This window comes from Grammomys surdaster, unplaced genomic scaffold (assembly GCF_004785775.1).
Source record: "Grammomys surdaster isolate TR1022 unplaced genomic scaffold, NIH_TR_1.0 233, whole genome shotgun sequence".
In the NCBI taxonomy this organism is placed as follows: Eukaryota; Metazoa; Chordata; class Mammalia; order Rodentia; family Muridae; genus Grammomys; species Grammomys surdaster.
In genome coordinates, this window is record NW_021604678.1 from 1,597,499 (window position 1) to 1,624,995 (window position 27,497).

The 27,497-nt window shown below is 40.8% G+C and overlaps 1 protein-coding gene across 8 annotated transcripts in view; it reads left to right on the plus strand.

Annotated features, from left to right (window-relative positions):
• Window positions 1–27,497, plus strand: part of Mapk10 (mitogen-activated protein kinase 10) — a 285,181-nt gene that overhangs the window by 194,580 nt on the left and 63,104 nt on the right. For 5 of the 8 annotated variants that reach the window (XM_028773649.1, XM_028773650.1, XM_028773646.1 and 2 more), the window contains exons 5-9: window positions 14,194–14,323; window positions 18,987–19,045; window positions 20,084–20,222; window positions 20,892–21,057; window positions 23,371–23,442. In XM_028773649.1, the coding sequence (XP_028629482.1) occupies window positions 14,194–14,323; window positions 18,987–19,045; window positions 20,084–20,222; window positions 20,892–21,057; window positions 23,371–23,442 (566 nt within the window). The remainder of the gene's footprint in view (window positions 1–14,193; window positions 14,324–18,986; window positions 19,046–20,083; window positions 20,223–20,891; window positions 21,058–23,370; window positions 23,443–27,497) is intronic. The other 3 variants (XM_028773653.1, XM_028773648.1, XM_028773647.1) reach the window with 2 other exon arrangements.

Consider the following 27,497-nt stretch of genomic DNA (forward strand, 5'->3'; position numbering starts at 1 on the left):
TGCTTTTGATGATAGACTGTTATATAGAACTGTGAGAAAAAAAATCCCTTTCTTCCCAAGTTGCATTTGCTCATGGTGTTCATCACAGCTGTAGAACTCCTAAGACATGTGGTAAATGATGTTTACTATTTAAACCATTGTTTGTAACAACTGGCTCTCAGCATGAACAGTGGAGTCGAGCCTTTTCTTTTATCTGCCTCAGATTTTAGGTTTCCTTTTTCAGTGTATGAGAATCTTGGAAACATGTCAGATAGCAGTATTTCAGTGACTTGGGAACTTAAACAGATTTATGTCTGATGGATACTGTGCCATTGATTTATTAGTAGAATTATATTTTGCAATGTTAATCTTTCTGCAAGTGAGAAGTATAATACTTATTGTGATGATTTGTATATGCTCAGCCCAGGGAGTGGCACTATTAGAAGGTGTGGCCCTGTAAGTGTGTCACTGTGGGTGTGGGCTTTAAGACCCTCATCCTAGCTGCCTGGAAGCCAGTATTTTGCTAGCAGCCTTCAGATGAAGATGTAGAACTCTCAGCTCCTCCAGCCCCATGCCTGCCTGGATGCTGCCATGCTTCCTGCCATAATGCTAATGGACTGAACCTCTGAACCTGTGAGCCAGCCCCAGTGAAATGTTTTCCTTTATAAGACTTTCCCTGGTCATGGTGTCTGTTCACAGCAGTAAAACCCTAACTAAGACACTTACCTTCCTTAAATGTATATCATATTATCTGCCATCCTTAAATATATACGACATTATCTACCATATAAACTATGGAGTCCACTTTTTAACATTGATCACTGAGATAAAAGTAAACTTTGTCCCAACAGAATTTTCCAGAAAGGACTCCATATCTTGTTTTCTACCTCTTCTAACAATTAAGGTGCATTTCCTCAGAGAAGAATAATATTCTAATGAAATATTATTACTTTATTTTTATTACACATTGAAGTAATCTCTTCAATGGTTATAAATATTTAGATGAGAATAATAGAATGTATAGTATGAAAAACATTATTTAGTATATGATGTAGGTAACAAATTACAGCACACTCAGCAATTTCTAATGAAAACATGGTATCTTCGCATCATGTGGATATATGACTATGGAATCTGACATTCAGCACATGGAGATTTCAGCTTAACCTCTGCTGTTCATTAAAAATGGGGCCTGAAATCCTCTGAGCTTCACAGTTCTTTGTAAAGTGAGACTAATAGTGCCAACACCATAGGGCAAGTAAATTTGTGTGCAGATTAAATTTTATAATGTAATCAAACTATGATGTGTGACATATTTGATTCTCATTTAAAAAGTGACTCTTTTTCTTTTTCAAGCTATAGCAACACAGACATACATACATACATACAGACAGAAACACACACACATACACACACAATAAGGGACTAGTGTTACCACTCTGATTTAGACAGAAGGTTGTTCTCTGATCTAATTGTGACATTTCTTTCATCTTTCTAAATATGAAATAGTGCTCATTCATTTTTCATAGCATCAGTTTTATATTATGATATTTCCATCCATCTTGAGCTTATAAAGTTGTTCAACATGCATTTCAAAGTGTGGTCTCTACCAGCAAATGTTACAAGGCTTAGTTTGCTCTTATGAGTTCTATAAACTATTTGAGTCTGCTCCCTGGCTAGCCAGGACTAGCTTCTTTTCCTGACTGAGAGCTTAAAGCAAATCATGACTACAATCTCTGGTATAACAAGAGAAAATGCCTTTTTAAACTTATTTTTAAAGATTTATTGTTAATTTGAAATGTGTGCTTGTGTGTGTGGTTGTGTATGTTTGTGTGTATGCGTGCATGCATGAGGTTGCAGTTGCCCTCAGACCAGAAGAGGGAGTGGGATATCCTAGAGTTACAGGTAGTTGTGAACCACCTGATGTGTATTATTAGGAACCAAACTCAGGCCCTTTGCTCAAGGCATTATGCAATTAATTGTAGCCATCTCTTCAGCTCCTTAAACTCCTTTTGATAAGACAGAGAAACTATGAAGGATATTGACACTGTAAACAGAATCTGCCTCCCTTGGGAAATGGTGTAGTGCTTTTCTTAGTCTACAAGTAACTGGGTCTCTGTGCCTTAGGTGTTGCTGTATTCTTAGAACCTGGCATTCACCATGAGATTATCATCTCAGAATTTAGAAACTTGCTTGGTGGTCAAGAATCTTGCATTCACCATGAGATTATCATCTCATAATTTTTGCAAGACACCAGGGCCATCTTTTGGGAAATGACATCCTTTTGGGATGATTTCATGACTGATTAACCATGTACAGAGCAGGTTGGTTGTAGCAGAGTCATGGAACCAAGCCTGAACCTGACACACAGAAGCTGTGTGATTTCAGACAAGTTAATTTCCTTAGGGCTCAGTTCCCACAGGTGTAAGCGAGGACCCGGATGAATTAGCAAAGGTCTTTCTAGCTAAAAGCTTAGTCTTGATACTCAGGCAGGTTTCTATTTACAAAAAATCTGCAGCCTGCTTTTTCTTCCTTTTTGAAAATTGCTGCTGACACAGACAGTGCTCTCAGCATTCTTCAGTGTTTAGAATGCAGCTGGTACGATGTAGAACTTGGAGTTTGGAAAGTAATGACCAAGACTCCAGCAGCCAATGGACATGTGTGTGCATGTGCCTGTGTGTAGTGTGTGTGTGTATGTGTGTGTGCGTGTGCATGTGTGCACATGTGTGTATAATGTGTGTGTGTGCATTTGTGTATGTGTGCATACATGTGCACACCTGTGCACATGCTTTTTTAGTGTGTATGCATGTATGTGCAAAGTGTAATCATGTGAATCGGAATGTGCACATCAATTTTGTTTCATTTGAATCCTGAGGAAAATATAGAATTATTGTCAGCAAAGGCAATAGTTTTCCATTTCCTGACTTTTATTTCTTTAGAAAATCTGCGACACATATTATCAGCAGGTCGCATACCAAAGAGAAGTAAGAGATGGGAAATTTGCATGTTTGTGAGCATCGATGTTTGCAAAGTGGTGGAGGAAGCACAGAAGCTTTAGAGCAGTTATGCAAGATTTGATGATTAATTGATATTAACCAAGGTTGGAATTAGACATTTTACACATAAAACTAAAAATGTATGTGATGTGGCACTTTCCCTCCAGGGGCTTGACACATGCTCCTGACTAGTTGAATGTGTCAGCTACAAACATGTACCTAGAAGAACATGTTTTCTCATCTCTTGAAAACGTGCCAAGGAGAGGTTGTTGCTGGGAATAGACTTGGAGACAGTCAGTTTAGAAAGAGGCTAACTCACCAGGGAGACGGGAGACACCTTCAAATATTTGAAGTTGCAAGTGTCAATAGGTGAGCAAACAGACTGCAGAATACACACAAGATTAACAGCAGCTGCATCATGATTCTGCCTGAGAAGGAACTTCATCACTTAGAACTGCATCCGTGGCTGCCTTCCTGTGCAGTCAGAGCGGCCTGGGTGAGTGTTTCAGGGGTCACTGGGTTTTTCATGGAATGTCTTCATTTGGTAGTTTCTTACATTTTTAAGTTTTCATCTAATTCTGTGATTCTGTGAATATTCACTCTTTAGAATCGGGCAGTGCTTTTCATCAAAGCAGCTGCTGGAGTGTATGTGACTGAGTTGGGTTTAGATGCGGAGGGAGACATCATTCAACTTAGTGCCACACTGCGAGCGATGACTGGGCTGAGCTAGGGCCTGGGCAAGCCATCAGGATCAACACCAAAGTGTGACAGCAGCAGCCCAGCTGGCCATGCTGGATTCACACGTGGAATGCCTACAGAGAGAGTTCCTTACCCTTTAGAGTCTCCTCTGAGCACCACTCAGCAGACATGCTTCTTTGCAAATGGTCAGATCACATTTTTTTGCTATAAGTCATACACTGCAAATGGTTTTTAGCACAAAGATCATGTCACACATGGGAGATTTTATATTTTATTTGGATAGGAAGTTTCATATTTTAACTGCATCTTAAATCCTATAAAAGTTCTAGAGACTCCTCCTACTCTGTCTATACCTAGAAGGCAAACACTGCCCTAGCAACAAAGCTATCATGTGAGTTGAATCAATTAGTGGGATACACTGAAGTGTACGGGCTCGTAGGAATCAGATAAATTGTGGATTAAATTCTAGGTTACTGTTCTATTGAGTTCATTGGTAGTTTCTGATCTAACACATATGATGCCTTGGATCATGATTGGCTGTGTTTCCCAAGTCGGTATTTTGAAGCCCCACTTTATAATTTAAATGTGGTACTGGAATAGTGCCTGTCAGCATTCATGTAAAATGCTTTTGCCGTGTCTCATAAATAAAGACTTCAAAATATTTAGTGTCAAATAGAACACTCTCCACCATTAGCATTCTGCAGTATTCACTGACCTATAAACCAGATTTATGTAGGAATTGTTGACTAATTGCATTTCTGGCACCCTAGTCTGCCAGTAATTTGATCATAAACTCATGGGGCCTTTTGCTCCTACCTTGGAACTTCAATAAAACTGTATGCTGTGATAGAAACTGAGGGAGAATTATAGTTCTTGTTTGGGAAAATACAGCAGTTCATCCAGCTGCTGAGATAAATCCCTGCTAAGCAGGCTTCTCCTAACTAAACTTTGGAGATCTGATAAATTGTTTTACGGGGCAGTTAGGGTCCTATTAGATCCCTAAACCCAATCTCACATCCTGCAGTGATATCTCCTCATGTTGTTTCTTTTGTCTACTCTTCTCCATGATTCTTTCTGTATGCCCGTGAGTGAGAGAGTAAGACAAAAGCAAGCACAATGCCCGTAAGGTCTTATGTATGGATGTTTGTTATTAAAAAATGCAACTAGTTTATCTCAATTCCTTTACAGCTTTGTTCCTGAGAGTAATGCACTCTGTGGAAGGCTATGCCTCATTTTCATGGTCCTGTGACCTCACAAAATCCACTATATACAATCTACCATGATTTCTTAGGGAAAAAAATCACATTATTATCTTCCATGTGTAGACTTCTGTTGTCTTTCTTCCCAGCAAAACTCAAATGCAGTAAAACCCATTTCTTCAAGTGAGGCACAGTGGTGCCACTCCAGTGTCCAAAGCCACCTGGGGAGCCCAGGTAGGAGGTCACAAGTTGGAGAAAGGTAGCCTGGGCAAGCAAATGTCTTTGGATAATAAATCCACTGGGATAGTTGACGGAGGCTGGAGATAGAGCTTGTGGTCACTAATAGCACAGCACCAGCCGAGAGCACGCCCCTGCCACCGCTCCAGGGCTTTGCTCTGAGCATCCTGTATGACAGCTTTCTTCCTTCACCTCTCTGCTCAAAAGCACCAACACTCTTCCCTCATGCCATCTCAGTCTGATTTTTATTTCACTATGAAAATAAAAGCTACAAGAAAGGAATGGCCACAGAACTCTCCACTGCTATATCTCTCTGGTGTTGCCATTGAGACCCATCAATCTCCTTTTCTGCTGGTGTGGTACCATGCATTTCCCACATAAACAGCCTTGGACTTGTAACTGTACCCACTTCAGTACACACTGTAAGTAGATTTCATAATATCCCTTTAGCATCCTCCATATTTCCTTAAAATGAAATCTTCCCATTTGCAACTGTATTTTCTCCTGTCTTTTATCCCATCGAATAACTTCAAGGTAGGTATTATTTATCTGTCATGCATTCCTCAAAATGATACAATTTTGTGAACACAAAATTAGCTTGTAGTTTTTTATTTAGTGGGCCATCCTGGTGGGAACATGGAAGACAGTGCTGAGGGCCATTTGAACTCTGGGATCCCAGAGGGGAAGTATATAAGTGTTGACTCTGTAGCATAGTCATTAGGAGTCACTCTTATGCAGGTCTATAATGAAAAGGATCAAGCTGGACAAAGCTTAGCCTTTCAGATCCTAATATTTGCTTGGTTATTAAGTCCAGTGAAGGCAGTGCCCACATTCATTTTGGTCTGTTTTATTTTGAGGCCATAAGATAATGCTTGGAATATAGTTGGCACTAGATAAATGTTTAGTAAGTAGACTGGTGGCTGAAATACAAAGTATACATCTCAAGAAGAAAAGAAGTACCAGAAAGGGTGATGGAGCTTAATCCAGTGTGCAAGGAGATAACCTGTTTAAAGAAAAGTTTGATTTTAAACAGAATGAAAGGAGTGGTGACCTGGGGGCAAGACCCCACCCACCTAAGCTTCTAAATGGCCATTGCATGAAGCCAGGAAGGTAAAACCTGGATTGCCTTGGGAACCCAAAGATGTTAGAGATGCCCCAAGGTCATAGGATACCTGCCAAGGAGAGCTGCAGACCAGATGTGGAACCAGTCCAAAAGAGAAAAATGTGTTTCGGTCAACAAAGCAGAAAGGAATTGGAGATCTGAAGAACACTTTGATATCAGACATGGAGATACAGAGCTTGTAGTTTGCCCTGCTGGTTTCTGGACTTGCTTTGATCCTGTATTTCCTCCCAATATTCCCTTTCCTCTGATTTACAATGGTAATGCACAGTCTTTGCCATTGTATGTTGGAAGCATTCAATCTGCCTTTTGATTGGATTTATGGATTGGGGTTAAAGATTGCCATGAATCTTAGAAGAAAATTTGAACTTTTAAACAATGTTGATAGTCTATGGAGACTTTTGAAGTTGGACTGAATGAATTTTTACATTATGATATGGATAGAAGCCTACGGGGGCCAGACAGTAGAATGTAGTGGTTTGGATAACAATGGTACCCATTGGCTCAGTGACTAAGACAGGGCAGATCCATAGAGTTCTGAGAACTAGGAATGGACTCTCCTTTACTCCTGGGAATATTTCAACCACCAGTCTACTCAGTTAACATTTATTATTCAGTGCCTACTATATTCCAGACATTATCTTACAGCCTTAATGTAAAACAGAACAGAAGGATGTGGTTGTTGCCCTAAGAGGATGTGATAATAAGGCACTGAACTGCGACTTGAAGAACTAGGCAATTTTATTCTTCTGATAACTTCATGAGGTGCATTTTCTTAGTTATTTGTGCTGTGCTACTCAAGACATTTCCCTTACAAGTGCTGTGAACAGAACACTTGAGGTTTTCAAACACAGAAACTGGGTGGGCCTAGTTTCACTTAGATCTACTAAGACCAAGTGTTTGTACAATCCTCAGCTGAAGATGGGATATCCATGTCACACCCCCTCCCACAAGGCTCAGCAAGACAGTGCTGACAGAATGTAAGAGCCAGAGGTTTAGAAGCATCAAGGTCAAAGAGTGTCTTCTAGACATGACAGGACCATCACATTCATGAATCCTCAGCCACTGTGTTTGCCTGCACAAGTTTATTCCAGCATGGATCATGCAGGGGGTCCTGATCTCCTACACACACTAGCTGAGGAGCTATTGACAGTGGATGGAGGTGGAGTCAGTTTTAAGGATGTGGACCCTGGTAGGTCACCTGCTTCAGCTGCTGGCTCTAAGCCCACAAGTATGTGGGCAGCAACCCTTGGACTTGATGGGTTATTAAAAAATTAATAATTAAAAAGAGGACATGAAATTGGGTCGAGTGTAGGAAGATAGATCTGGCAAGAGTTGGAAGAAGAATGGAGAGGAAATATGACCTATCTATACTCTCAAAGGAGGATTGTCTCAGAGAATTAATAAAAAATATGTTTTCAGAAAAAGAAAACCTTTGAAAGAAAAACAGGCTCCTGTCTGGAGTGAATAGTGGCAAGAGATAATGGGAGAAAAAAAATCAACATGACTCGCACACTCAAAACAAGCAGCATTTAAGTTCTAGACTGCAAGAGATGGATGTAAGGTTAACGTTTATCAAGTCTAGAGTCTGTTAATATTGTGAATTTTCTAAGGCATCTGATTAGAGGTTGGCTGCAGTGATACACATGAGTTAGGGCTTTTGAGAAAGACATCTGTACTAGAAGTAAAATATTTAGCATCATCAGCAACAGCGTGATGTTGAAACACACTGCTTAGATTACTTACAAGCTTTACATTTTCTCGGTGCCCTTTCTAGCATACTCAAGACTTGCATCGTAAATATCTAGTAGTGGAGGATACAGTTTCATGCAATAAACACGGGGGGGGGCATACAGCGCTAAGTCCTTTAGGACCTGCGGTGCTTGAATGAGCATGCGCAAAGGTAAGGAAGCCAAAATAGAGGGCAAAGGTTGTTGTGTATGTAACAATCACGATGCAAATAAACCGTGCGAGAGAGAATTGCACGGACATCAGCTCTATAAATATCGGCCTGAAAGAAGACCAAAACAACTGAACCGCATCTAAGGATAAGCAATATCTAATACCCGGTTTTGGGAGGCTGGGGATATTGGAGTCCTTCACTTAGTAGTGGCAGAGGGAAGTCACAGCCAGAAGCGCTGTCCTTGGGTGGGCTTCTGGAAGAGAAAGCTGGCCCTTGGGCTGTGCAGGTGGCTGAGTCTTTTCATGGTTCCACATCCTGTGTGCGGAAACCATTTGTAGTTCCTGTGGCTCAATTAATGTTCCCCATCAATTTTACAGATATCAAGAAATAGTTCCAACCCGTGAGCCGCAAGAGCATTTCCCGGCTTGAGGTTATTTTAGGCACAGCATACTCCTCTGCGAGCTTATTTTGAGAGTCACCATTTTACCAATGAACCCCTTGCACAAGGAGAGAAAGTGCCTTCAATACCATCTCCTTAGCTGGTTCTGACAGCTCCTAGGAGCTAATGCGCGTCTGAGTTCCATGAGAACCTTGCTAGTGAGAGTCTGATAAATATCACAAATGAACAAGAAAAGGAAGACTACATTCTTTTTAAAAAAATGATTTACTTATTTTTATTTCATGTAGTTACAGATAGTTGTGAGCTGTCATGTGGGTGTTGGGAATTGAACCCAGGTCCTCTGGAAGAGGAGCCAGTGCTCTTAACCATGGAGCTACCTTAGGTTAATCACAATTTGAATTCCATTGGCAGGAAATGGCCAAAGGTGAGTGGGGAGCCCTAGGCCTAAGAGCAGCGTTTTGTAGTTCTGCCTCTATGGATGATGTACAAAAGACTCCAACCAGAACACAGTGGCCATGGACGGAGGGGTGACACCATTCTTTTTAAATCTGCAGAATTGTACAGTGAAACTGCATTGATGTGTATTAGAAGAAGGAAAGTTACTGCTGTTGAAACTCATTTTAAACAAATATATTAAAATATAAAAACAGGATTAAAATTTTATATTTGTATTGATAATCTAGATATTTAAAAGATGACCCAAGCATAATTATTGTTCATGTATCTTCAAGAGTTTTAACCAACAAACTCTCTGCTTGTGATATCATTTTGCTGCTACTTTTCTGAAAAGGTAATTTTTATTCAAAAATTTTCATGAAATTTTTGATATTTCAAATAACATGAAAATAAAATATTGAAACACTGAAAACAGGTGATTACATTTCATTTAAAAATACTTAAGGGACTACAAAAAAGATTCGGCTAAACTGAGGACATTCTCAACTTTAATTTTTTATATTGTGACATATGATTTTCCTCTTCTCCTTCCTTCCTCTCTTCTTCCCTCTCCCTCCCTTATCCCTCCCTCCTTTCCTTCCTTAATTTGGGGAACAAACCCATGGGATTGCCCAGTATAAAAGTATTTGGGTTTAAGTTATTGTCTTTTAAGGAAATGCTGAATTTTTTCCTTCATTCAAATTTATTCTTTATTCAAAAAATAATCGTATGAACCAGAACTCATCAAACAATTGATTTGCAGCCTTTTGAATGTTGTACCCAATATAGATATTAAAAACAATTTAATATTCAGAATATAATTATGATTATCTTTACACTACTGTCAAATCCTCACCAACAATAGAATGAATGTCCTTTTAAAATTTTTATTAGATTTATTCAACTTATTTGGGGGAGAACGTTCCTACTACCATGATGCATGCAGGGAGGTCACTGAACAGCTTGGTGAGCTGGGTCACTCAGTCCACCGAGTGAGCCATAGGGATCCAGTTCAGGTCCTCAGGCTTGGCAGCAAGACCTGTAACTTGCTTACTCATTTCAGAAGCCCTACTAGAGTGAATTTCCATAGTCCTTTATTGACTTCATTTTAAAAACTAGTTTTGAATTAGTAGCATTCTATTTAAAGCATAAATAAAACAATACAAAGCAGGTTCCATTTAAATGGTTACAACTTATTTTCTCTTAGTAGAGGAAGAATAGTAACAGAGACTCGAGCACACACACACATCTTCACACACAGACACATGCACACACATACCCACACACATGTACACACACTACACACATGCACACACACCACACACATGCACACACATACTTACAAACATATCCCACACACATGCACATACACTCAAATATACATGTACACACACAAGCACACATATATACACATGATGGATATGTGTGCATGTGTGTGTGTGTGTGTGTCCTGTGAAAGTTAAAGCAAGCATCCTAATTTGAAAGATTTGTCATTTGATCTAGGCAAAGATTCTGACTGGAGAGAACACTGTAAAAGCATTTTAGGCCAAGCTGTCATTGGAAATCCGATGCCCCTCCATCTCTTCACATCTTGAAACCCATATGGCAGGACTAGACATTGGAGACCCCAGGAGGTGATAGGTCCTGAGGTTCTGCCTGTACAGCTGACATTAGTAGCTTTATAAAGATCCCAGTGACTAGCTAGGCCTTTCTTCCATGTGAGGGCAGAGCAAGACATGCCATCTATGAGGAACGGTCCCTTGACACTAAATATACTGCTGCTTTGGTCTTCCCTACATCAGAATTGTGAGAGCAATTCTATTTGTGAGCTCCATTGTCTGTGTCACCAGCCTTCTCAGAAGGAGAGTAACTGATAGAATATTAAATGGTATTTAGGAAAGGGGCTTACAGGCTGTGGTCCCAGCAGTGCAACAGTGGCTGTCTCCAGAAAGAAAGGCCAAGAATCCCACAGTTGATCAGTCCATGAGACTGAATGCCTCAGCAGTCTCAGCAGGGTGCTGGAGTCCCAGGAAATTCCCAGAGAGCTGCTGGTCTTCAGTTTGTGTAATCCTGAAGAATTAGGCTCTAACACCAGTGAAGGAGTGCCTCAGTAGGATACATGAGCTTGCCAGGAAAGATAAGGGCCTAAGGCAAAGGCAAATGCTTCCTCCACTGATGGCCGGTTAAGTGGGCTGCCACTAGACGGTGTGGCCCAGATTTAGGGTGGTTTTGCCAACCTCAAATGATCCAATGAATGAACCCCCTCATAGGCCCACCCAGCTGCTTGGGTTTTAGCTGATTCCAGATGTGGTCAAGCTGACAAAAAAAAAAAAAAAAAGCTGGCATTGTCTAATTGGACTAAGCTACGCAGGTGTGTGCACTATATTCTTAGGTACTGAGCTGCAGCATTCACCTCGGAGGACAGAATTAGCTAAGGAGAATGGTCAGAGTGCTAGCTGGTCATGGGGCCTGACTGCCGCCATCAGGATGTGCCTGTCTGCATGGATGGCTGAATCTTTAGACTGATCTTAGAGGTCACCTGACTTCTCTGGAAATGCCTTCATGTGTTACTCTGACTCCTAGCTGTTGTATTTCATCTATTTATTTTGGAGATTTGAAAATCTTAACTAACTTATATTTGGCTGAAGAATTTCAGGCTTTCTTTGACGTGAATGATCGGTTCCCATGGCTACCATCACTGACCTTGAGCAGTAGATTGAAAGCTTGTATTTATGTATCATTCCTCTGTGCATTGCATGCAATGTGCTAGGTCATTCTCCACCTTACCTCCGCTCTCCTTGGTGGGATAAACGGAACAAATTCTAGCAGTGGGGTACAAATTCTAAAACGTGTAACAAGATGGTCAGGAAAGCACAATTATAATTTTTACATTTATTAACTCTGTGTGTGATAAAGTTCAGAGGGCAACTTGCTGGATGGAGTTGGTTTTCTCTTCCTGCCATATAGGTCTCAGCACTCAAACTGGAGTCATCAGGCAAGCCCCCCTTTAGCAGCTGAGCCGTCTCTGCAGCCCATCTTTCTGTTTCAGCCCTCTTTCTGTTTCAAAGCAGCATGGTACAAAGTGGGTCCAAGAGGACATCGTCAAAGAGGCCAGGGAAGACAGCCGAATTAATGACTGTGTGATAGGACCACTAAGTGAGCACGCGCATGTGGGAAAGTGCTCGTAGCCTACCCAAGATTTCTCTAACACCCAGAGTACCATTGCTTTATTTAGTTCAGGACCACATGTGCTGAGAATATTGAGACACTGAAGTACATTCAGAGGAAACAGCCCAGATGGAAATGGAACTTGAAACTACGTACAGACAAATGGTATGAGGATGCTGGTGATATTTAGATAAAAGAACAGGCTTTGTGGGAAGCAGGGATGGCTGACTTTCTGATTATTTACTTAGTCCTTTGAAGGATTTTAGACTCAGTGGTTGGTCATAACAAAAGGGAATACTTTCTGTGAGTTGTCCTTGAAGGCATGGCCAACTGCCTTCAAGATAACCAAAGAGAGACAACTGTCTTTGTTCTAATCCTAGCCTTGCTACTCTCAAAGCTGCCCACCAACAGAATGAGCTGGCTTGCTCTCAGTGAGCTCCAATTTTGAAGGAACATAGGCAGAGAGAAAATAAGCTATTGATGGAGAAGTTTAGAGAAAACTAATTCTAAATGGAGTTTAATAAGGGCTGTAAGTTATAAATATGACCCGGCCAGGCCCCCCAATAATCAAGACAGAGTCCTACGAATTTTTAAAATCAGCTCTAGCACAAGTACGGGGTGGGAGTTTATACCCGAGTCTATTTTTTTATTTGCTAGACTGTCTACTTCCCAGCTGCATTACCCAAATATTTGCTGTTTGAATTTTGCTTGATTACATCTGCCCTAGAAGTCCCTCTTGGGGGTGAATTTCACTTCATCTCACGCTCCTGGTCCATCCCATGTAATGGAGACCAGCTGCCCTCTCCATCTTCCTCCTCCTTCACTCTCCTTTGTCCTTCTTCACCACCCTTCTTCTTCCTCCTTGTGGTCCCGACCTACAACCCTTCCAGCCCGGCAACTCACACTCTACCTCTCTCCATTCTCTCTGGTAATTGGCCATGGCCATTTTTATTTAACCAATAGTTTTAAATTGGGGAACAAGGTTTACACAACAAAGGCTGGTGTATGTGGGAGTTCGTTCATCTTGGGGTACAGAATTTAACATTTGAATACGTAGGAGCACCAGAGCAATCCCCAACAACTAAAGATTAAATGGAGGGGTGCACTAGGCAAAATATAAAGCTTCATCCAAGTGACCCTGTGAGCCCCTCATTACCAGCAGTGTACCTCACGTCATTACAGAAAGCCACATGCTTCTTAGACTTTTGACTCAACAGCTTGAGCCCTACATGGTTAACAGCATGGCAAATTTAATAAATAGTTTTAGGGATTCTGCTTCACTTGTTTATCCTGCAAACCAACAAGACTCAGCAAACCCCAAAGTGCCTTGTATGCGATACAAACATTTTATGGCTATATTATGAGATACAGAAGCAAAAAGGGCCCTGTGGTGTTCTCCTCTGACTATGTGAGGGAGGGACTGTCTGTGACTTTAAATTGCTTTTTAAAAGTCTGATAATTTATTGTTAGCTGGCTTGAAGGGTGCATGTGTTAGTAGCATTTACTTCTCTCTTGGTACGGAACAGTGGTTATGAGTGTCTTCCACTGATGCATCTCATCATGAGCCTTGCTGTAGTGCACTAGTGCACTCTCATGACTGATCAGGCAATGGCTTTTATGCTCAGACTATAAAAACTGAATCTTCTCACTGGGGAAAGAGTAGATATACATGTAAAATAATCAAAGAACCTACAGTCTATCTCAGATAGAGACTACCCGTATGTGCTATTGACAAATGAGAAATTCAAGCTCAGATAGATGGAATACCTTGCCATGGTCATGTGCCCTATGGGAAATTTGAGCACTTGGCTTTTATATCCCGATCTCCAGCTCAATAGTGCCATTTAAAGCTGTACCCTGGCAATGTCCCACACTTCTCCTTCCCTTTCCCTACCTCACTGCCTTTCCTCCTCCCTGTCCCATCTTTCTCTAGCCATGCATGCCTTTTCTTGTGACTTTATTGACATGTAACCTATAAATGTCCATGTGTAATTCATAGAGCTATCTTCTTTGTCCACACTGTGTTCTGAAGTTGGACTCCCTTTGAATCTTGACAGTGCTGCGTACGACTCTGTCCTCGACAGAAATGTGGCCATTAAGAAGCTCAGCAGACCCTTCCAGAACCAAACTCACGCTAAGAGGGCTTACCGGGAGCTGGTCCTCATGAAGTGTGTGAACCATAAAAACGTGAGTTTCTGTGTGGGAGGTTGTGAGACGAGAGGAAGACAGCAAACACTGCTGCTGGTGGAAGGCTTGCTTTGCCAGCTCTCTCTCTTAAGGTTGTTGGTTTTGTTCATATGCTGCATTTGGTTTTATTGTCCCCATGGTAGCTTCCTGCTTTAAAAATTATCCAAAAGCCATATGGTCTCTAAGAGCTGAATGTGACTGATATGTCCCTGTTATAAAATTAACCTTATTTGGTTATCATGTTCAAAATTCACCCAGGAGCCTCAAACTGAAACCTCCAAACAAATGAAACACCCGAAATGCCTCACAGGACAAAACATTTCCTTATGTTTTGAGTTTATAATAAATGAGGGAAAATTTATGTCACCATATTGTCTCCTGTGTGCTTTAGTTAGAGTCAGGCTGAAGCTTCAGCTGTTGAAGGCCCTTCCCTGCTGTGTGAGCATCTTGCTTTGGGAGGGAGGTGGCTGGTGTACACACATGGGAAACAATCAGAGCACGACCATCCACAGCCTTTGCTCAGTGCACCTGGGTGAAGGTGACCATTGCTTCAGAGGCCAGGCTTCATTAATGTCGGGTAAGGACCTCAGTCCGTGTACCCTGTGTCTTCTTAGTGAGGAAAAAACAAAGAAAATTCTTAAATTTTATGATGACAATTCTTAATAATTTTTACAAAATTATTAGGCACATTCTCTTTTACACAAATATGCAATAAATTAAACTTTTATAGATAAACCTAAAAATAACAGCAATCACATCTTACTTAGTCCTAAAGTATAAACAAACATAGAATATCTGAAATTATCAATATATTTTGTCAGCGAGATCTTATGCGGCACACCATCTACCAGAGAAGTAAACAGCAAACGTATGTTTGGCTGAATTGCATTTGTGATAAAGCGGCAGTGTGTCTCCTTTATTCTGTCACTCCAATGTGACTTCTAGAAAGAAATCTAGATGTGATGGGAAAAACAATTAAGGGTCACGCTGTACAAAAGCAAAGGAGTCTCTCAGTTTGTGGTGCCTTGGCCATGTGACTGGGGAGGGTGATTTGGATGTTAGGAAGGAGGACGAAACAAACCCCTTGCAGAGAAAGCTCATGGATACAGGAGATGAAGCAGCTGGGAAGAACATTTGCAATGTGTGAACTTCTACCTACCTAATCCTCTTTCCAGAGCCTGTGGAGGTCTGGAAAGATTTTGTGGAGAAATTCCCAGATGCTTGCCCAACTTGAGAGAAATGTTCTCCCTGGTGTAGTTTCGATAGGTTTCAACTGTGTTTTCTAAAGGTTCATATGTTGAACAGTTGGTCTCTAGTCCTGTCATGAGAGAGGTGGCCAGTCCTTTCAGAAGAGGGATCTAAGAGGAGTTGCTTAGGATAACGGGAGACATGTATTTAGAAGAGAGGGGCATAGCTCTCGTGGGTGCTCTGGGATTTCAAGAGAAATCTTGTAAAAGTGAGCTCAATCACTTGTTCGACTTCTTGCTTTGAGGTATGATTGTTTCCTCACAGGCATCTCCAGAACCTAGCTAATGCTGGCACTGTGCCCTGGAACTCCCAGGACAGTGACTAAATAACCTTGTCATAAGGTTACTCATCCCTCAGCATTGCCTTAGAGAAGCAGAAAACAGTTGAGACCTTGCTCTGATGTTGACTGATATCCCTGCCTATCCTGGGGTTCATGGGAACAGTTCCTTAAGGAAAACGAAGACTTCCAAATTTCCATGACAACTTACAGACAACATCAAACCCAATATATCTTCCTTTTATGTTTGTGTATGTAAATATATGCATATAAGCTTATTCAAACTGTTTTTTAACAAAGAGAAAGTTCACCTAACACCCATCTGTAATTCTTTATCAATACTCAAAACAAAAGGAAAAGCTAAACAGGGAGTTCTGTCAATCATTTGAAAACCTAAGCAAAACAATGAACTGATCCCATTAAAATTCTTTTTTAAAATTATTTTATTTATTTACATCTCAAATGTTCAGCCCCTCCTGTTGTAGAGTTATTCCCCTCCCCACTCCCCTTCACCTCTGAGAGGGTACCACCCCCACTCCCTGGTATCCCCCATTTCTGGGGCACCAAGTCTCTACAGGATTAGGCACATCCTCTCCCACCGAGAGGCCAGACAAAGCAGCCCTCTACTACAATTGTGCCAGGGGCTGTGGTCCTGTCCCTGTATGCTCTATGGTTGGTAGCCCAGTCTCTGGGAACTCCCAGAAGTTCAAGTCAGTTGACACTGTTGGTCTAATAATAGAAAAATTTAGAAAAAGAAAACCTAATTCCAGGAAGTGATGATTGTTGTGACGGCAGGGGCATGACAAAAGCTGACTCATGGCTGTGCCTCTCCAGACTTTGGAATAAAACAACTGAATCAGATTCCTGCTGGGAAGCGCTACTCAGAAGGGAAGTGTCTGTGATGATCTCTTCTGGAACTGAGCTGTTCATAGGGCACTTGCTTAGTGGGCAAGCACTGGAACGCAACACAGGGGCTTTCCGCTGGGATGTTTGGGGAGGTGGAGAAGAACATGGAAATCTCTTCTGAAGGAGATTGATTAAATTCCCAGCACCTGCATGGTCACTCACAGCCATCTAGTTCCAAGGAATCTGAGGCCTTTGGCTTCTGAGGGCAGAGTACACAAGCATACACTCAAGCAAGAAGTTATAAAATGAATGCCTAGGAAAATGGGAAATAAGAACACAGAAAAAGGAATGGACCACGATGCTAGTCAGGCTCCACTTCCCCACTTGTAGCAGTGTGATGGGCTTGAGATCACAGCTGGTGGATTCTGAAAGAGACGCATGGGCTAGGAGGAGGCCAAGCACTAAGAGAGAGTAGGCATCAGTGAGCCTGGGGAGAACCAACTCTCCAGAGGCAGCTTCAGTGAGACAGCTTATTTAATGCGGAACTCGAGGCTATTTAAACCTGTGAGAGGTGAGTAGTGGCTACGGGGTGAACACACATCATCGGAAGGGGCAGGAGCTGGCGATGCCTCGTTTTCATACGAAGGAATTTCAGATGCTGCTGGATACTACCTTATAAAGAGAAAGGAAGTTTAATCTGCCTACTATGGAGATATCAGATATGAGACCTCCTCCAGTGGGGCAAAAGGCTATGTACATCAGGAAATGCAGGCCCAGGGCAGAGGAGGGAGCAATGCTATTCTTGCTGATCTCAGGAAGAGATTTCTGGGGTTAGGACATACCTCGAGCCCACTCTTGTTATTAGGGTCTGCTTCCCATGGCTCCCCAGCTCCCCAGCCCCATATCATGAGTAACTGATATTGAAAGCAACCTGTAATGTTGCTTGAGACTAATTTAAATGCCACAGATGATGGAAGTTCACCTTATTCGATCCTTAAGCGATGTGTATGTGTGAGAGTGTGCAAGTGTGTGAGGTATGTGTGAGCATATGAGTGTGTGCAACTGTCTTCCCTATGTATAGTCCAATTTTTCCAAAAGAAAAGAAAAGAAAAAAAGAAGACAAAACCCTCTGCAATAAAATGTTACTTTATGAGATGCATTTGATGTGCAGGAGATAGAAGATGATCACGTGACAAATGTACCACGAGTACACACGTCGTTCCACTTGACCTGTTGCTGAGCACTCAGAATAACAGACACTTATAAGTTTAACATAAACACTGGATGTCTTGTGCCTTTTAAAAAAATTTATCCAAACAACAACGAAAAACTTTGTAGAAATGACTCATTTTTCAGTTCTTTACAATTGTACTGCTTTAAGCTTGCTGTGTGTTCGTGTGCCAGTTAAGTACTTTCTCAAACGCCGTCGAGCTTGTCTGTGCTCTGAAGTCACTTACATCTCACATGAAGTTGTTGGTAAAGTAGATTTCTATTCATATCTACATTTTACGTAGACCGTTTCCCTTGTTTATATTTTAATAATTAATGTTAACTGATATTAACAATATTAATGTTTAATAATAAATGATAAACATTGATGTATAACATTTAAATGGGGATTATTTATACATATAATTTATATGGAATTGTGCCAAATGTCATTTTTCAGGTTAATTTACCTTATCACCTAATTCACAAAATCACTCTAAACAACTGAATTTAGCCAACTTTTCAACATGCTTTTTGCAGAATTTTTCATCATTATTGTGCACGGTTCATCCTACCCCACCCCCACCCCAGTACCGAGTGGGTCATTGGTTGAAGCAGTATTTGATTGGCATATAGAAATAAAACAAAGTTTCAACGCCAAAGCAAAGCACGACTTTAGTGTGACTTTTGCATTTAGAGGAACAAGGACACCTTGGGAAGGTTTGTGAGGATTCCCTTGTCTTTCTCTCCCAGTGTCTTTGTCACTCTGTGAATTTACCACCTTGAAGATCATGTGTAGGCACAGAGTCACAAGAAGTAATGCAGTACACAGGTCTTTTCTAGGTTTGTTTTGCCTCAGAATTGATATTATGAGTTCATTAGGAACATGAAGACAGGTTTTATGTGCTTTCTGATCACAGTTTTTTGTTTTCTGAAGCAGTCCAGAGATTTTCCCAATTTCTTCTGTTTCCATCGTGGCTTTATTGAGTGTCTTACAGTAAGAATAAATACATTCATACTTCAAAAATAATTAACTTTCAGTTATCTTTCCTCTCTTTGTCTCTCTCCTGCTCTCTCTTCCAGATTATTAGCTTATTAAATGTTTTTACACCCCAGAAAACACTGGAGGAGTTCCAAGATGTGTAAGTAACAAGTGAACAAAGGTAATGACGGGAGGGTGAGCCCAGCGTTTACCTAGACAGCTCCAGCAGAAACGACAAAAATAAGAAATAGCAATAAAAACCTGGATGAAATTCCCTGCCAAGATCAAAGGGCTCTAAGGGACAGGACTCAGAGCCTGAGGCAGCAGTATGTAGTGAAGATGCTACTGTGTTGGGTGTGACCTTCTGCAAGGCCCTCCTGCCTCCTTCTGCTCCATGTGCTTTTTGTTCCACACTCTTGGTATAGCACGGAAGTAAGAAATCCTTATTGAATATTTGCTCATCAATTTTGTGAGATTCTAGGATGGCTCATTTCATTATATGAAATATTAATAAAAGACAAGCTGCAGTTTTCTTTGTTATTTTGACCTGTTTTTGTGATGCCTTTAATTTTGTACCAAACTAATTTGTTTAGAAAGACAGTGACAAACATAGTAATTCTAGAGCACAGTTTCTCAGTTGGCACAGCTGCAGCCCACTTTTAGAAGTGGTTGTCCTGAGTCCTTTTCTTATTTGTAATCATAATACTTAGGAAAGAGTTAAGAAATGCAAGGGAAAAGTGTGATCAACAGAGGTTAGAAAACAGACTGGTACAAACCACATACTAATGAACAAGGCTGCTTTTTTCATGCTGTACAGTCACCGACGCTGTAAATGATATGGGTGGAAGGTTTCTGTATTTTGACTCTTAACAATCACAGAACTTGGAAGTTCAACAAGCTTAGATGAAGTGCAAGATTCCGGCAGTGACTGAAGGTTATTCTAGAGCAGTGGTTCTCAACTTCCCGAATGCTGTGACCTTTTAATACAGTTCCTCACGTTGTAGTGACCCACTGCCATGAAATTATTTCCTTTGCTACTTTATAACTGTAATTGTGCTACTGTTATGAATCATAATGTAAATCTCTGCATTTTCTGATAGTCTTAGGCGACCCCTGTGAAAGAGCTGTTTGATCCCAGGTTGAGAATGGCTCTATAGACCCTCTGTTCTGCAACTAACATGGTGGATTTACCTTCTAGATACTTAGTGATGGAACTAATGGACGCCAACTTGTGTCAGGTGATTCAGATGGAGTTGGACCATGAGCGGATGTCTTACTTGCTGTACCAGATGCTGTGTGGCATCAAGCATCTCCACTCTGCTGGAATCATCCACAGGGTAGGAGTTCTTCCTCTGGACTTGCAATGTGCTGCTTGCTGAGGACAGACAAAACAGCCTTGGGTTATTTTCTCAAGGAGAGCTGGTCAAACACCAGGCACTTGGACACTTCCTAGCATTACCTCCCAGTTGAGTGATGTGTAGACAGACTTCTGTCTGTGCTTTGGTAGAATTTGAACTTGCATTTTTGCTTACTGAGAGTCAACTTCTGAAGAATGTACTTCCTAGCCCTTTGATATCAGAAGCAGATGAGTAGCTAAAGTAAGTAAGACAGTTCAATTCCACACTTCCTTTCTGGCCACATAAAGGCAGCTGCCCTGATCTGCTCCCCTGTCAGGTCTAGAAATGATGCACACCCTAAACCCTTTATGCTGTCCTAAAGGAAAACCTAAGAGAGGATAACAAATGACATGTTATTGTCCCCAAGACTTCTTCCCAATGTGAGCCTAAGCTGTAAAAAGTAACAGTACAATTCTCTTCTATACTTAAAACACCATATAAGAGCATTTTTAGAAATCTAAAACTAATTGTAAATTTGTCACTGTAATCTAGCGCCTTACCCAGGGCCCTGCAGGCAAGCCATTGTGTTACAAGGCGCCCTGTTGTTAGAAAGAAATTGTGGCTCCTGTAGATAATCACCTCACTTTCTTCCCCTGTTCCTATTGTCAGGACTTAAAACCCAGTAACATTGTAGTCAAGTCTGATTGCACACTGAAAATCCTCGACTTCGGACTGGCCAGGACAGCGGGCACAAGCTTCATGATGACTCCATATGTGGTGACGCGATATTACAGAGCCCCTGAGGTCATCCTGGGCATGGGCTACAAGGAGAACGGTAGGAATGGTTCTGGAACAGCGACATGGTGGGTTCAGGCTTCGGAAAAACAGCTGCCAGGTTTCACAGTCTAAAGTATCAACCGCAAGGGATCAGGTGTGAAGACTGTGAAGGGTGGTTTCTGAGAAGCAGGCGGGGCTACAGGCTCAGGCTAAAGAGTTACAAATAGAGCATGATTATGCAGTCAAATGGCTGCTGATTGGCACACGGGCCTTAGACAGGGAGAATCACTGCTAACTGCCATGTAGCTCAGATAACTTGTTGAAATTGTGAGACAGATGCTTTAATTCAACATTCGGCTTCTCTGTAGTACCTCACATTGATGGCTGTGGTCCTCAGGAAAGACTAGCAAAGAAATTACAGAATCTTGAAACAACATTCTTTACTAACACTAAATGATTAGTCAAGCTAGAGTCTTTCAAACTATTCAGACTATATGCTTCTTGTTCTTATAACAAATGCTCTGTAAGTAATATTTAGTGTAGCAACTATCTAGGAAAACTGAATAAATTCTAGAGACTATATAAAGGAAAAGCCATTACATTTTACTTATGTCTTTCACAAGAAAATCTTTCAACATGAACATGTCGAAAGGCATAGAAAACTATCTGAAATTCAAATTGAATTTTGATTGATTAAAATTAGAAGGCATATAAAGTACTTAGAAAGCCTTGCAATCTATCATTTTGTCTTGAATGCCTATTACAGAGAGCCATGTTGAAAGCCATATTTAATGTACTTAGAATTTATATTAGCTTTAAGTTAGATTTGTATATGTGCCCTGTATTTTTATGTTATATATATTTAATTCCTAGCAATCTATTTTCACACATTTTATTAAAACAGCTACTATTGTGTTTTTGAGTGTAGTTACTACAAAGTACATTTATGAAAATTCCCTCACCACTGAAGTTAAAAGAAATTACTTATGTCCTATCTAGAGGACAGCTTATGCCTTTGTATGCATTATAAAGTTAGCCCCCAGCTGGCCAGGCTCACTTGGATGGTCACGTGCAGAGCTATGTTACCTTTGACTTAGATGTTAATGGAGTCCTCATTCCAACTAAAAACCAAGGAGAGTCAGTTAAAGAAAAGTCAAGAATCGAGGACCATAGTTACTAATAATTTATTGTATATTTAAAGGGGAAGATTTTGAATATCCCAACCCAATGAACGGATAAATGTTTGAGATTTGGGATATGCTAATTTTCCCCGATTGCATTTAGCAAATACCCATCAGTATGATCACCAAGTGTCACAGAAGGTAAGGGAGTTCAGAATGTACAGAACTTGGGGCTCTGTGTGTACCTGGTCTGTGTTCTTAGGCCTTTGTTACACAGCAGAAGGTATTCAATCTCCTTCCCCTTCTTTATTTGAAAGAGCTACAAAACAACAGCAACAACAAAAGAAAAATCAAACCAAAAAAAGCCTTCCTCTCTTAGCCTCTCTGTACACTGAGGAGAGGAGGGTCCCATGCCCTGGGCTGGCTTCCCTCTCAGCTGAAAGTGGTTATCATGCAGAAAAACAGCTTGTTCTTGCCTCAGGCATGCCCCTCCTGTGCACCTCACCCTGCCTTCCACCCCTTGGAGCAATTCCACCTAATGTTTTTGTTTCAAAATCTCCTTGTCTTTAATAAATAAGGCGGGGAAGAGACTGCCGGTTAACGGCTATGATGACAGTTTGGGAAGTAAACACATGTACTTATGTTTTAACACCATTTGATTTTCACTTCTACATGACTCCTTTGTGCACATGCTAAACGACCATTTTTCTCAAAATATCTCAGATTGAAATTAAAGTTGATGTTTATCTTAAAGGATAAGTTCTGAGTGAAAAAACTCACCTGCAAAGCTCACCAACCATCTCCTAGTCTCTTGGATTTGGTTGAATGGGACAGACAGATGTGCTCTTGTTATCTGGGACAGACAGACATGCTCTTGTTTCTCCACTGCACATAAGTGAATACAATAGGAAGTGAACACAGTCACCATACGGGGATGGGTCCAGCAAATGTTTAAAACTGTCTCCAAGACCTTTAGCAGACACCTGCCTGCACATGCTGTTGGTTCAGTGAACTGTTTTCCTGTCCACGATGTCACCAACTCAAGTCAATGAAGACGTAGTTTGGGCATCCACACAGTGCTCTCTTTTACACGCGAGGGAGCTCTCGCCATAGAGCCTGTGCGATAGCACAATGTGGATCTTAACTCACTTTGGGCCACTTCAGGTGGAATGTGAAAATTATTTTCCAGTCACCAGAGTCAGTTAACCTTGCTTTCCTCCTCTGTCTTCATGCCCTCTTTCCTGTTCTAGTGGATATATGGTCTGTGGGATGCATCATGGGAGAAATGGTTCGCCACAAAATCCTCTTTCCTGGAAGGGACTGTATCCTTGTACTGAGGCTGCACCCGTTCTGTTTTCTCTCCTTTTAAACTTGTAACAATTTTACCAGCAGAGTAAAGACAGAAGCAGAAACTTGGGTAAGTAGGTTGCTTATCACAAGGTGAAGGCTTCTATCTATACCCTCTTGACGGCACTCAGACTGGCCACCACAGGACTTCTCATTCATTTTTCAATAGCCCCTTGCTTCTTAAATCTCTCTTTCCTATAAAGCCAAAATAGGAACACTATTTTTCACAAATGATAGAGACCACCAGACTCTAAATGAAAACCAAGTAACCAACCAACCAACCAACCAACCAACAAAAACATAATTAACAAAAGAAGTTACTGTTTGCAAATCATTTCCCATCTTCTTCCTACAGCTATTTATGATCCACAACATTCAAGCCTGTTCCCTACTTTCTCTCCCTCACATGCTAAGCACCAGTCTGTGGATTCACATACAGACAGGTTCAGAGAGGCTCCTGTGGCAAAGCTTCTGTGACATGTGAATGTCCATCCTTAGAAATCATGATTATTATTCTAAGTAACAGAGGGCAGGTGACTTTAAGAAGACTTCCTTCACTTGAGTTTGAGATGATAAGACGGTATATAAATAGGTAATTGTGTATCCAGGGAGATTGCTCAGTGGACGAAGTACTTACTGAACAAGGGGACTTGAATTCAAGTCCCCAGCACCCAACGTGAAAGACAAGTGCAGAAGCTCACATCTGTAAGTTCAGTTTTGGGCAGACCACATGCCAGCCAACCTAGCCAACCAAGGGGCCCCAGCAGTAACGAAAGGCCCTGACTCAAAACTGAAGGTGAAGTGTGATTGAAGGGGGCTCCAGACAATGACATCCGATGTGCCCTGCAGTCACACACTTGAACACGCACACATAAAGATTAGGCATTGCTTTTCCAGCTGCATTTCGTAGAGGTCTATGTATACATGAGAATTACAAAAGCAGACAAATTTCTTTGGTGACCAGAAGCTCACTCTCTAGATACATTTTATTCTTATGAAATGTAGAAAATAAACTTCACAAGGAGAATACACTATGACAAATGCAGAATGTCTTGCAAATGCTAGTGCAAATTACAGTCAGCACCAACTGACAACTTCAATGGCAGTGCAGAATAATTACTAGATATGAGATATGGACTCTGTCAATAAGAATTATAGCAGTTAACTCTATTAGTCGTTAAATTTGAAAAAAAAGTTTTATTAAGAAACTCTTTTACTATGTAAGAAAGATTATAATTTTATTTTGACATAAAAAGGGTTATAGTTCAAAAGAGTATGACTCAATAAAAAGTTAATAGGAAATGGGCGTTTATGCATTCTGCTGGACATTAGTACGACATTTGCTGAGTCCCAGCATTAGCAGTAAGTGCTAATGTCTTCTCGCCCTTCAATAATAAAGACCCGTGAGCCATATGTCCCTTCTCAGCACTTGAAATTATAGATTGAATTATGACAAGTGCTGAATGCATACAGTGCATAGCACTGTCTGTGAGAAACAAAGCATAAAAAGAGCCAGTGATGACCTCATAGTGATTATGTATTAGTGACAATGTTTTCAGTGTATTGGGGTAAAACATATATTGATAAAATTGATCTTACCTGAACCTCACTATTCCTTTCTAATGTTGATATTGATCTATTTGAAATTGTTTGAACAGTTTGATGAGGGACTTTGTCCTTTTTATTGGATAGTGTTCATTGGAGGTTGAACCTGTGGCGTCCTTCTGTCTATAATCCATTTTAGATGGCATACGCCTTTGCCTACAGTTACATTTCACATGTGACTAATTGAAAACTTTGCTTTATATCAAGTTGGTATTTGTAGTTTGAGGACGAGTTACATAACCAGTGTGGCTGTGAACAATGTCATAATCCATATTCATACATCAGTGCACTGATCTTACAAATGAGAATTATTCTTTGTGCTTTTGCCTTTGGGGTAAAATACATTAAAAAACATACAGAGAGGTACCTCTCCATCACTGCAGTGAATGGAGCTGCCATCTTTCTCTACGGCTGACTTGCTGGTAGAGAAAAAAAGGCCAGTATTCTTCATCAGTGTGGGACATGGCTGTCATACGTCACTTGGCCTCACAGACCAAGGCTGTCCTGTGGGCTGTATATCTCTCCACATGCTTCTCAGAGTTCCTCTTCTGTTTTACAGCTGAGACTCAACAGTGATCATAATTAGAATAACCTTTTTTCAATTTAAGTTGACCCTTTAGCAGAACAGCAGCAACCAACCCCTTCCTTGATGATATTATGTTTTTCTGAAAATTATTCATTTGGGGCCTTTCTTTTATTTTCATTTTCTTTTACAAAAATGTTTAGACATAAAATGAAGTTGTACAAAGGTCTGTACATACAGGATATATGTATATACAAATGGACACATAAAATATGTATCTTTGATCTGTGTGATTGTGGAGTTTAATCTCTAAATCAGAGAACGTAGATTATAGGGAAGTTTGTGGCTTTATCAAGAGTGGTCATTACACAGAACACAGGTCTTTGATAGTCAGGCTGACTTCCTTGTGTGACACACACCTACAGGAACAGAGAACGGTGTTCACTTTCTCAGTAACTAATTGAAAATGAAATGGGTTAGAAAGCATACTATCTCTGAGGACATTTTCTTTTGGATTCCAGTTTCTAGTTAAATTTACCTATAATTAACAATATAGTAGCTTTTAAGCTGTAGTGACATAGAAAATAAACCATCCCTCATAAGCAAGAGACAAGCATGCTCTGTGGATTTTGTATGGAATTGTTATCTATAAATACCATGCTTTATGACTAGGGGTTCCTACTGTTGTTAGAGCAAAATCAGGCAGCTGAAGTGACTCATTGAACCTCAGAAAGCAGGCACAAGGATATGCTGACTTCCTCAGAAAAGAACAATGGTGATGTGTTACTGTAATTGAAGTAGCTCTGGGTTTTGCTGGAGGTGATACCAAAGTATTGTATACATTAATTGAGACCCTCCTACTCCGGTATCTGCAGGCTTTCCTGCTTAGAAATATTAAAACATTCACAAATTATTTAATGTTAGTAAAAAATATTAAATTGTTCTAACTGGAAACTTATGTAATAGTCTGTATTCAACATTATTTCTCACCTCTCACAAAACTTTTAATTCTGAGTACAAAGTAAAAATGTAAAAAAAAAAAGACAAATCATAAAAATCATATGGAAAATTCACCAGTGCTGAAGGGTTCTGTTAAATCTGTCTTTATATTTTAAGAAACACTGTAGATTTTTCTGGGTGTTTGATGGCCCTGGTGACCTTACAGGGTCATTTACTAAATCAGAACATTAGCAAAATAAATAAATTTTAAACATAAAATACATATAGTGCCAGGGAGATAATGACCCAGTGTCAGATGGCCTAGTGTCAGGGAGATGGCCCAGGGTCAGGGAGATGGTCCAGTGCCAGGGAGATGATGACTCAGTGTCAGGGAGGTGGCCTAGGGTCAGGGAGATGGCCCAGGGTCAGGGAGATGGTCCAGGGTCAAGAAGATGGTCCCGTTGGTAAAGTATTGCCTTGCAGGCACAGGGATATGTGCTCAATTGTGAGAATACACTTAAAAAGAGCAGACATTGCAGAACACTCCTGGAGTATGGTTACAGGTAGGCAGGAAGATCCCCGGGGAAAAGCCAGCCAGACTGGCTTAGTTGCAAACTCCAGCTAGTGAGAGACCTTGTCTCCAAAGATGGCAGGTCTAGCCTGAGGAATAGTACCTGAAGTTGTTCTTTCCCTCCATGTACAGACACAGGCACATGCGGCTGTCCACCCATGTACACATGAACATGTATGCAGGATGTGTACATAAATAAAGGCATTTGCTTTCCTTCTGGGAATTTGCTGAATATTTGAGTATTCAAATGTTTCTATCTCATTTATCTGTAGTGTGTGTCCCCTCACTCAATCTTTACAATAGTTTATGATGAAACACATCCCATCACATGCATGGCATTTACGGAGTATAGAGAAGAGGGCTCTCTGCCTTCCATAGTCAGTTTAGAGAAG